This window comes from Teleopsis dalmanni, chromosome 2, assembly GCF_002237135.1.
Source record: "Teleopsis dalmanni isolate 2A chromosome 2, ASM223713v2, whole genome shotgun sequence".
NCBI classification, from domain to species: Eukaryota; Metazoa; Arthropoda; class Insecta; order Diptera; family Diopsidae; genus Teleopsis; species Teleopsis dalmanni.
The window spans coordinates 62,088,125-62,101,080 of record NC_051847.1 but is presented as its reverse complement, the minus strand read 5'-3'; the positions used below and the strand labels follow the sequence as shown (position 1 = coordinate 62,101,080).

The following is a 12,956-nucleotide window of genomic DNA, read 5'->3' as shown; positions in this document are numbered from 1 at the left end:
ATATATTTTAAATAAATAAATTTTTAAATATTTATGCAAACTCACTGTTGTATCTTAGATTTGTAGGATTTGTAATGAATAAACTAAAATTGATACAATAGCGGCCAGAATGACAAAACACTTTTGCGGCGGCTGTTCTCTGCTGTTAGGCAGTGCAGCCAACTCGATTAAAAATGAATTGTAATAAGTACAGTACAAATAACACTCCAAAAATTTTGACAACTAATACATGATGCGTTTATTTGTTACTCAATATAACATCATTTTAAAAGCTTGATACAGTGTATTGTTGTATTTTTAAAAATATGAATAAAATACATGGCTTAAAATAGGGTCCAAGAAAATGCATAATTTAATTCTCTTATTTTAATTAATTTTCAATATGATTCGTTGACAAATATAATGTTTATTTTTCTCATTCAATTAACAAAAATTGTTAAACTATTTTGTTGGGTTAAATATTTCGAAAATTCGAACAATGTGTTTATGTAGATGTTAAACCTTTTATTTTTTCTATATATCTGACTTACGAAAATAGTACTGTATTTGGGCATTTATTGTTCATTATAAATTCCTTAGAAATTATTTCAGACCGATTTTTATGTTTTCTATCCACAAATAAAAATGGAAATTTCAAGACAAAATTAATTGCAAAAACAAGCTAATTAGGATAATGTAAATTTGCTTTAAGCGTAAATAGGTAAAATTTTTCAAAACGCAATCTGTCAAATGATTTATTTTAGCCAATAGCAAACCTTGCATATGTGCACATAATGCAATCAAATTGCATTTTGTATAAAAATAAATATTAGGAATTCTCCTGATGAAGGCAAAAACGAATTTGCCAAAACACGTGTAGAGATACACAATCATAACCTTCGAAATAAAAGTTTGAAATATTAAAAAAAACAAACAAGAACCACCTTACAAAAATAAATAGTTAATATAAAATTGATAATTAAAATAGATACTGAATCAAAGGAATGATAAAAATTTTGGAAATTTCAAAATAAAACTGACATTTTTTCTTTTTCGCAATTTTCAAATTTATGAAATTTTTGTTTACATATGATTTTTGACTGCAATATTCGTTGGAGTTTCCAATGAAAGTTAACAATAGTTCGCTTATTGCGTTGGCCGAAATATGTGGCCAATACACAACTACTGGCCTACACAGAGAAATTAGTGTTATTGTTTTGCGAACATTTCGGCCAGTATACATAAAATACATCTAAAATTTGTGTTTTACTTGGAAACCTTAAAACATGCCTTCTAGCGTGAGCAATGAATTTTGTTTTTTATAAATATAATTATTTTTATAAATAATTTCAGTTTTATTTTCATCCCAATAAAGTTCTTATTTAAAACCATAACGAGCTACGTTTAATATACAAAACGCTGTGGAGAATATATATCTTATGTTACTGTTGTAAATAAAAAAAGTTATATTAAAAAATGGTTTAGAGAATTTACACGATTTATTATATTTATTTTAATATTAAAAAATTCTTAAAAAGCACTTTATATATAAATGGTAAAATCAGTTATCTGTCATATTGTATGTTAAATAATTACATTGCATAAAAAGAGGCAGCGAATGTCACATCTACTTAACGTTTACATTTGACAGTTTCGCAAATTTGTATTGTTTGTAGTGCAAATTTTTTTGTGATTTTAAAAGCTTGTAGTTCGTGAATTAATTTAACATTTGTTAAGTGAAACGGTTAAAATAATTGAAATGGCCGATGAAAACGATAATTCCGTGGATAAATCCATGGATGATAACGAAGCGCCTAAGTCTGATAAAATGTTTACATTGAAAAAGTGGAATTCGGTTGCTATGTGGAGCTGGGATGTTGAGTGCGATATCTGTGCCATTTGTCGTGTCCAAGTTATGGGTAAGTCTTATAAATTGTATATAAACATTAAATAATTGTTTGAAGAAAGTTTAATAATATACATAAACCAATGTAATTTAATCTTCGTTTCGAGTTAGCCTTCAACGTTGTTTCTATTCCCTGACATGTATAATTTCTTTAAATTAACAGTTATGCCATTTTTTATATATCTAGAATTCAATATTTCACAATTTTTTAAAATGACGTGATATTTCAAATTCTTGGAATATGTGTTTATACAAAGGAGATGTAGTGAATTGCATAAAGCTTTGTTGCTGTGACTGTAGAACTGCAATTGAACATAATGTATGTAAAATAGTGTTTGAGTTAAGTTAATAAGGTATATACCATATATATTTCAATTTATAAGCTAATATTCACTAAAGTTATAAGAAACAGTAGTGTTCGACCGATTTTAGAAAAACTGGCTGAATTCACTTTTTCCTAATGAAACTCAAATGGTTGTTGAACGGTATTTGTACGCTAAAGCTATTTCTTGACCTATAAGGTTATTATCAGTGGATTTATTACATTAATATTTATTAATTATAATATTAATTCTTTAAAGAAACAATTGTCCACTGTAATCTTTGATATATATTGCACAATAATTAGAAAAGAATATCCTAAACTAACATGAAGAAATCAAAGTTAGTAATAATCTTTAAACTAACTACCGTTAACCAAGGCATCTCTTTATAATGTAATCCTCAGAGCTAACAAAACGTTTTGTACGTATTCAAACATGCAAGGAATTCAGCGAAAATAAGTATGGTATATGTTATAGCGTGATTTTTATTCTATTCTCGAATTTCTGCAAAGCAACAAGATTGCTACAGTTCTGCCTGAGATTAAAGATATGCTCATAATATCCAAGTCAACATGGACCTATTGCACTTTACATGTAGATAGAGGTCCGTTCTATCCCCTGTTTTATTCTGCATTTGTTTATAATTAATCGATTTGTGAAATCTCAACATGAATATAACATAAAATTTTGTTGTAACAAATTAGTTATATATTATATTCTCCTTGAGCTTCAATTTCTTGCTAAATAGTTTTTTGTTGAGATCCCTACTTGAAAAATATTTGTATGTTAAAATCTTTATGTGCTTTGTTATTGTTGGGATCTGAAACAAATCTTGAAGTGCTTTATGTATTATTTTTATATATGGGTCTATCTTCTGAAACGAAGCAACCTTATTTCTTCAAATTGCATTGAATTTTGTGCTCTTTGCCTATTTATTATATGTTGAATCTTCCTGTTTTCTACTTTTGTATCGTTTTTTCAAGTTCCACCTATATACTTTACTCACTTGCTTGAGTAGATTCATTTTTATCTTTTTATGCCATTTGATAGTTTATTAAGATAATATAGACTTTAATTATAGAGAGACGATCATTATAAGTGACAAATAGTTTCAATCCATAAACCTATGGTTGCGCCTAAAATCAATTAAAGTTAGATATATCCTTTATTGATTTCTTACTGATATTTTGTTATCGGAAAAGAGTTGGTTGAAATTCTAATTCAAAAATACGTTTAGCTACTGATTGGATTCATAATTCAACTTTAATATTATTATATTTGTTTGCTTCTTGTTGTAGCGAGACAACGATATATTATTATTATTACTTAACACTTAACACTCGTCGGCGCGCTCATTTCCCACAATATTAGAATGCCCGGGAACCCACACTAGAGTAACCTTGGACCTCTCACTTAGTTCAGAAATAATTTCCTTACATTCTTCTACTAATCTTGATGACAGACAGACTGCTGATAAAGCTTTAATAGCTGCCTGACTGTCAGTTAGAATGCAGACCTCTTTTCCGTGAAGGCGCAGTAATAGATGTAAAAATTTTTTTTAAAAATTAACAAGAACTGACAATATTTTAGTATAGCCAAAATAAAGCAAGAACAACTAAAAAGGGTTTCTTATATATAGGTTAGGTTAGTTTATCCCAAGGGGATTAGGTCTATAGGCTCATTGTGCTACCATATTATTAAAAACTTCTAGAACATTTGGCGAAGCTTATAATGCTATTCAAAGGGAGGTCCTGAAGTTCGCCAACACTTTAGGGACTTTAAAAAAAGAAAGTCCCTAAAGTGTTAAAGCGGCGAGGCGCATATGCCGGGCAAAAGCAAAGCAGGTTGGAGACAATTTCATCGTCCTTACCACAACTGAGACAGATATGGTTGAAAGGGAGATTTAGTTTCCTAGCATTGTTACCAAGAATATAATGACTTGTTAGTAAACATACTGCAAGACTGATATCTCTACGAGGCATCTCTATGAAAGGGATGCCTTTTATTGGTGTGTGCCAATGTGTAAAATCTTCCCATCTTTTATTAAAAAGTTCGGCACAGGAAGAACCTAATACCATTTTGCTTTCTTATATATAAGAATTTTTTAAGTTTTAGTATTATGTTGGCTTGACTAGCATTGAAAACCATTTTAGGGACCAACATCCGTTCTGTAATTGCGTTATCCTTATTGCTAAAGCTACGTTTGTTGTGCATTATATCTGGTTTAGATGTTGTTTGTGTTTTTTTCGGTACTAAGTTGGAAGAGATGTGCAGTTCAGAGATTTGATCATATTTTAAGAATGGAGAGGCCCATTTCCAAATAATTATTCTGTATATAACTGTCTAAAAAAAATGAAAAACGCAGAGAAGTTATTGACTTATAGATGACTCAGTCGTTATAGCATTTAGAAATTAAAGAATTTTAGTGAGAAACATTTGAACTCTGAAAGTTTATAGAGAAGTGACCCAACCTGAGTTGTAGAGCTTAAAATGATAATGATGAAATAACATATTCATTCTGTTTATATATAGACTTTGTAGCATTATGTCAGTGTAGAATCTGTAGACAATATGTCCAAAAGAAAGCAATGTCTATTAAGACTTTTTTAAAGAGATGTATTGTGGTATAAAATAATGAAATTTCTTCATTATAATTTTCTTAACAATTTTATTATATATTCTTGTTATGTTAATGTTATTTAATTTAAAATTAATAATCATTCTGTTTATCTGTAGCTTATGTAGAATTCTTTCTGCGTAGAATCAGATAATAGTTTATCCAGAAGAGAACAAGGCCTATTAAGGCATTTTTGAAACAGATATATTGTGGCAAGAAAAAAAAAATGAAAACTCTTCATTATAATTTTGTAAACAGTTTTATTACATTTTGCTGTTATTTATTAATGCTATATAATTTAACACAAATTTTATGTAATTTTTTTTTAAATACTAAAACTAAATAATTTTTAACAAATACAGATACTATACTCGTTTAGAAGTGTTAACACACTTATCTTAATAAATTAGAAAGGAAATTGCTGTCTAAAATTATGAGTAAAATTTCTAATGACTACGATATACCTCAATAAGACTTAAGTAAAACTACGATCGAATATATTCATTATAATTAACTAAATATAAAAAAGATGCATCACATTTTATGTAAAGCATGATATCTCAATAGCGCATAAATAAGTATAAATATATATTAACATGCTCATATATGTATATATATGTATATATATGTATATATATGTATATATATGTATATATATGTATATATCTAACAATATCATACAATATATAATTTTTAAACTAATATTCTGATTCAAAAGAAAGCAAATTCGTTAACTAACACAGCTTTATGTTTCACAGCTATAAATTCTCTGGCACAAAAGCTTACGAACTGCAACCAACTACTTAATCCTAATTTTTGGTTTAATTTGTAAATAAATTTTAAGTTTCAGCTGCTTAGCTTTTTCTCAACATTTTTTTATATGTTAACACACTTTCACACTTAATCCACACGAACGAACGAACAATCGACATCAATTACATATTAAATGAGAGTGGTTTAATATTGGCCACTGAAGACATTCTTCTCACGCGGCCCATCATCTTGCGTTCAATATCTTCAAGTGATTTGCCTTGCGTTTCAGGCACATAGAATATCACAAAGAACAGGCCAACAAAGCAAATTGCGCCAAAGAGCCAAAATGCACCATGTGTACCCATTGCCTCTGTTAGAAAAGAGAGTATAAATTATTTCCCATTCATTTTAAGAAAAAAAATATTCTAGTTAAAACTTACGTATCATATTGTTAAAAGTTTTTGTTACAATAAATGTACATGTCCAGTTAAAACCTGTAGCTACGGATGCTGCAGATCCGCGTATTTTAGCTGGTAAAATTTCACCCATCATCAGCCATGGAATTGGTCCAAAACCAAGTGAGAAACCAACAACGTAAATAACAAAACTAGCCAAAGGCAGCCAGCCGACATTAGAAACATCCATACCATTAGTCTTACAGTAGAAGAAACCACCAAGAACAAATAGTGTTACTATCATAGCTAGATCGGATATATAAAGTAATATCTGAAAGTGTAAGAGAAGCAATTTTGTTAGAAATATGTTTGCTGAGAAAAAGTAAATAACATTCTTACCTTTCTACCCAAACGATCAATGAGTACAGTAGCAATAAATGTTGCCATAAAGTTAACAATGCCAACAATAATTGTACAAACATTACTATCAATTGTGGAACCAGCATCTTCAAAGATTTGCACAGTATAGAAAATAACAGCATTAATACCGCTAAGCTGCTGGAAAAACATCAGACCCAGAGATATTGCAAGTGGTTTTAGATTATTACGTTTAAGTAATTCCAACATTGTATTTTGTGTTGCTTGTCTATCAGCATCGGCTTGTGATCGCATAAGGCCTTTCAATTCTGGTTCAACATCAGCTTTTCTGCCTCGTAGCCATATTAGCGCTTTTCTAGCACGTTCCTCACGATTCCGTGATACAAACCAGCGTGGAGTTTCAGGTATCAGGAACATTAATATGAGAAAAGGTACGGGTAGTGCACCACCCAAGAAAGCCAACATAGACCAATCCATATATGTACCCGCCACAAAGCATATCAGTATACCAATATTACCGAATGCAGTTGGTAGTAAGCCTAAGGTGCCACGTACTTCTGGCTGTACAGTTTCACCCAAGTATACAGGTAACGATAAAGATGCTATGCCAACACAGAAACCAGCTAAAGCACGTCCAGCTAATATCATATCCACATTAACAGCGCAAGCGATTAATAGCCATGATATTATAAATGGCACAGCTGTTGCTAAAATTGTGTTTCTACGTCCCAAGTATTCAATGAGCGGACCGCCAGCAATACCGCCTGTTAAACCTGCCAGTGGCATAAGTCCTCCTACCCATGATCCCTAGTTTTTTAAAAGAAATTTTATTAAATATTTTGTCAGGTATATCAAATTGTTATATATAAGTTATATATAAATTATATATATACAGTCAAACTTCCATAACTCGAAGTACCATTTTGCAAAGAAAAGGTTCGACTTATGCAGATTTCGAGTTAAAGAATTTTTTTTGATTGTATGTAATTTGCCTTCTAAACCCTGTTGCACTCTATTAAGTTCGAGTTATGGAAAAATTCGAGTTATAGAAGTTTGAGTTATGGAACTTTGTATATTATATATGGTCTATAAATATTTTATATATGTTCCATAAATATTTTATAATTATAATACATGTATACTATTTATATACTTGTATAAATAGTTGAAGGGTGGAGGGGTTACTTGTAAAGTCTATAGTAACAAGTGATTAGTAGGTAATTATGTTTTAAGGCTTCAAGTTCTTATAGCACTGTTTAATATTATGTTTATATATATGTTAAGCCGGTTTATTTAAAAGTAATATTGTTAGATTTCTAATGAAAACAATTTAATGGATATATTTTGGTAATATATAGATATTCTAATTTTATAAACATAAATTTTTAAAAAATTAATAAATAACAATTCGTTAATTAATACGAATCTCTAACTTTTATCATATATGAAAAAAAAATCTTATACAATGTCTAAATATAGCGGCTCATACATATATAGCTTAGATTGCAGATTCATAATAATCAAGTTAATTAATTTTTAAAATACTAATAATTTTGCTTCTGTGACTTATCTCCCGATCACAGAAGGCTATTTGAGCTAATGGGTTGGATGCGTAAGAGTGTATACGTAAACAATATATTTTGTAATTTGTTTTTAAATGATTATTGGCGATAAGTAAGGGCAATATGTTGAAAAAATAGATTACATAAATATTGTCATATTATTTCACAACAATTGTTAAATAAATATTTATTAAATAACTAAGAAAATATTATTACAAAAATCTATTAAAGACTGTATTTTAGGATTTTCTTTTATAATAAATTTGTTTTATATTATTGTAGTAGAGAGAAGTTCTATTACACCCATTCTATATAATGGAATACATTTTTTTCAATTATCTTTATTTCTTAAAAGTGAATACTAATGACAACAAAAGTGTTGTCTCTTTTTCTTTTGTAAATAACTACGATACAAATTAATTTTTATAAATAATATTGACCCTATCTATTTTGATTATAAGATATAATATTTGGTTGGGCAAAAACTATTCGACGTTCTGTCGAATAATTTTTTCTAACACTTCCTATATATATTTTACTTTATAATAACATTTAAGCATCAAACTTAAGAAAACCTTTATTGATAATTAATTTGTCCAAAAAAAAAACAAAAAAATAAATTGCTAATTCCAATATTAGATTTCAAGAGTAACGTAAATAAAAACCTTAAATACTTTTTACTCAACCGAATATATACATAATACATATATGATATATATTTATTGATCATAATTCAGGTACTTATTGATTTCCAGTATATAGATAATCATGCATTTACATTAATTAGAAGTGTAGGTAGGTTATATCGGCGATCCCAAGGGATCCACTTAGACCTAATAGGCCAATTGTGTTATCGTATATTTAAAAAATTAGAAGTGTGTGTATATAAAAAAAATGTTTACCGCTTCTGGTGTAACTTCAAAAGATGTAATATTTCTGTTAGTCATGGAAACCAATGCAGGCGATGTATAGGCGGACGAAAAACCCACTACCAGTGATCCAAGCGAAACACTGAGAGCAGCAAGTACCTTAAATGAAAAATAAAAAAATAATTAAAATTAATTATAAAAAAAAAAAGTTTAATGCAAATAAATTTAATTAAATTGTTTAATTGGAAAAACATCTATAATCCACTAAAAAATTATAAACTAAAGAATCTATTATAATTATAGAAACATAGTATTATTAACTGTATTGTAATCTAAAATAACTAAACTAATGCTTGGGATAGAACCAGAAAATTCATTATGGATAGAAAATTCGTTATGGATAGGGTATTGTTAAAGCCGTAGAGAATATGCAAAACGGGCTACATTCTATGAATCGAGTAGATTCTAATCCATTTTTCGTTGGTTGCTTAAGTTTACTCTTAGCATCCGTAAAGATTTTAATGCTGTTAGTGTTCCAGTAAGGAATGCCGCCTTAATTTTTTGTTGGATTTTCTAGATAGATTTTATATATCTTTATCATATATTTTTGTACCACGGTCTTTTAACAATTTGCGGGGTTGTTTTGCTTTTATTTTAATTGTATAACCAGCGGCCTGTTAAAAATTTGCGGATTGTGTTCTGTTTCTATTTTATTTCTGTGATATTATCTTCTAAATTTCAGAATGTGGTCCTCAGCAAGATTTTATCTCTGTGCATTACTTATTTGTAGTCGATTTCTTTATTTTTCTTAAGGTTTTACTTTCGTGCACATTGCAATTTTGGTAGAATTCTTTATCTTGTTCAGCCTTTTCCCATTGGATTCATATCTATGCACATATTGAGCTACAATTTTCTAAAGCGTTATTTTAAGTTGATTTTATTATCCTATTATCCTAATTGCTTTGTTTTTGAATAATTTTGATTGAGCTGAGAAATTGTGAAGTCGTAACATATACGACGATCTTTCTTGTTGGGAACAGTGAACAGCACTTGGTCTTTTATACTGCCAGGTTACAAGTTTCGGGACGTATACTCAATAGCTCATGGAACCAATTGTAATGTTGTTTTTATTGTAATTGTCTTTGTTAAACGGTGAAAGTGCAACTGAAGTCTTGCGTAGTAATAAATATAAAGAAATTTTTACTCGCCGTCGTAGACGAGTTGTTTTAAAAATTTGATCCGATCATTTCTAGAATAAATTTTTGACGTAAGATGATATATTATCTATATTATACTTTATAACCGGAGGTAGTCAAATAAAGCGAACATTTTCGAATTCTATTTGTTGTTTTTTTTCTAGTTGTTAAACATTAGAAAGAGTAACTAAGATATTGATCCAGCCACTTCTTTAACAAGAGTTTAATTTAAAAATGATTGATATATAATTTTATATTTTATCACTAAACGAATACAACGCCAAACTGAATATTATTTGGTATAAGTCACTTCTGGAACAAGAGTTGTCAAAAGATGAATATAAAACCAAACTAGTACTTGCATATCCTTTTCATGCCGTCTTTTTATTGTTCGATAAACTTTAGACAAGTATAATGAGCGGCACTTGATCATCGATGTTAAACAGTAGTCCCGAGATATCGGTGCAGTCGCTATTGAAATTATTGTGCAAGTAATTCTTAGTAGTGATCCGATCCTACTCTTCAACTGTTCGTATGTGTTGTGGTTTAAAAAATTATCGATTGATTATTTTATATAGTTGAGTTCAATAAATTGTTCCGATATACATACATACATATATATGATATGTTTAATTATATATATTTTTTCATGTTATAACATTATACAAGTAGTATATTGGAATATTGGAAATAATATTTCCAATATGTACACTATCAAGAAAATGTTTATAATGCAATCATGTTTTTAGTAATGAAAAATAAATTAAATTTTATTTTAAAAACAATTATTCCAAAACTGTTGTATTGTATGATCAGCCAAAAAATTCAATTAATTATATATAAAAATTTTGTTGTGCAATATATTACGGTTTTCTATTTAAAGATTTTTTTATTATAAAATATAAATTTATTTTTTTAAAAAATTTATTTGATTAAAGAATTTATATTATTTCTTATTACATTTATATTTAGTTATATTATTGACTGTATATTTTAATATTATATATATATATTAGTTCCCGTAGATCTTATGAGGAATAAAGGGCCACATAATGTAATATTACATATACAATATTACCAGAATGAAATTTTCTAACCACTCTTAGCCTGCAATTAGTCACTTTTTTTAACATAATAATATTAATATTATATATATAATATATATTATTTTATTTTTCTTCCATTTCGCTGGGAGCCTACTATATTATTATTTTAAGGCCAATATTTTATAGTCAATAAATTCAGAATAAGAATTTCTGCCTCTTTTACATTTGTAAACATTTTCTTGACAAAACGTATGCATATTTTAATTAAATCTTTTAAGTACGAATATAAATTATTAATAAAATTAATTATTAACCTGTGTGTAAGTGCATTTCGCTTTCGGTTCGTCGACTGGCACTGAAAAGGATACGTGAGTATCCGCTCGCATAAGGATTTTCATGTCGAAGGATTTTTTTTTCAGTTGAATTTATTTAAATTTTTGTTAAACACACTTATTTTACTCTTTTATTTATTTTTATGAAATTTTTATTAAATTAATATGTAAATACATATATTATTTTGCATTTAATTACGATTTCCTTTGAAAAATTAATAAATAAATTTTCACTAAAATAAATTCGATTTAAATTTTGTAAATTCACTTTTACAAGAATTTTTACAAGATTTGTCCAATGAAATCGGAATCGTAGAATATTTCAGATATTTTCAACGAGCTGAACTTGAGCTTACGGCATCTACTGATCGTCGAGGTGAAAGAAAATCAAATTTTACGTTTCGTTCAATCTCAGTTTGATCTGTAAATTTCATAAACATTCTTATCTCTTCGAAGCGTTCTTGGGAAAACGTAATATTAAATACAAAATAATAAAATTCCAAAAGACTAAATTAAAAAAAAATTGCGAAAATATTAATATTAATTCAATTAAAAGTAATATGTAGCGCAACTTATTTTAATGACGGCAATTATTAATAGTGAATAGCTGTGAATGTACCAATTAAATAATTGTATCCACAGATTTTATATTTAAATTCCTATTATTATTTAGTATATAACATATTCCTATATATTTATATATATTATATGTAATTAAACAAAACAAAAGGAATTTATTTAATTACTCATCAGCAATGGTTTTCTGTTAATTATTTTTATATATATAGTTAATATAGATTTTTTTTATTACTATTTTGTCTATTTCATTTAATTGATAAACTAATGTACACTATAATGAAATCTTTTTTGTTTTTGTTTTTTTATATTATTAATAATTATGTTTTATATATTTAATTGAATCACGACGAGTACGAATGCATCTTGATAGATAATTTTACAAATTCTATAAAACCGATCTGCTTGTTTTGTTTGGTTAGTACCAGTAAAATCTACACACGATTTCGTCGATCGTTGATTTGTATATTCTTGAAGGACTTGTTCACTTGTGAAGCGTTAAACTGATAATAAAGATTAAAGTTCAATTATTTGCATTCATTTACTGTTAGCGTATCACATGGTCATATAGTAACAAAGTCACTAGACACACTATACATTACCGACTATACACTACATACATATATCATAGGTGTAGGCATGTCTGATAATTGATTAATTGCCCCCACATATTTTTCTTAGTATTTATTACTTATAAATACTCATAGTCCTTGCTTTGCAGTAAATTTTTAATTCATTAACTGAATTACTTAGCTTAGCAGTTTAGCTAGTTTATATCTATCATCGTTTGTTCTACTACTTTATGTGCTTCCATATAGTTAAAAATAAATTGAATTTAAATTTAAATTTTCAAATTGATATTAAAATTTACTTGAATCAATTAACATCTGTGCTTACCTGTGTCCATATATAAATAGGATTTGTTGTCGGTCTATAGACTTCCAGTTTTGGTTTGCCATCTTCTGTTATTTGTCTTATAAATGGTACTGAATTTCGTAAATTCTCATTCTTCTTTCTGCCCATT

At 28.0% G+C, this 12,956-nt stretch overlaps 3 protein-coding genes across 5 annotated transcripts in view; 1 reads left to right on the top strand and 2 right to left on the bottom strand.

Moving 5' to 3' along the window:
• The window catches only part of LOC119682289 (zinc finger FYVE domain-containing protein 9-like), a 225,511-nt gene that overhangs the window by 49,383 nt on the left and 163,172 nt on the right, over positions 1-12,956 (top strand). The window lies entirely within an intron of this gene.
• The window catches only part of LOC119682296 (FK506-binding protein 2-like), a 204,481-nt gene that overhangs the window by 32,538 nt on the left and 158,987 nt on the right, over positions 1-12,956 (bottom strand). The gene's annotated exons all lie outside the window — the stretch shown is intronic.
• Positions 5,464-12,955, bottom strand: LOC119682293 (facilitated trehalose transporter Tret1). Of its 2 annotated transcripts, none has more exons than XM_038095700.1 (5): positions 12,830-12,955; positions 8,816-8,941; positions 6,373-7,158; positions 6,019-6,304; positions 5,464-5,948 (listed from the first exon to the last, which is right to left on the bottom strand). In XM_038095700.1, exons 1-5 carry the CDS (start codon positions 12,953-12,955, stop codon positions 5,761-5,763), a joined length of 1,512 nt encoding a protein of 503 aa, XP_037951628.1. In that variant the 3' UTR covers positions 5,464-5,760. The 2 variants fall into 2 exon arrangements, with proteins under 2 accessions (XP_037951628.1, XP_037951629.1); XM_038095701.1 differs by lacking the exon at positions 12,830-12,955 and adding an exon at positions 11,339-11,503.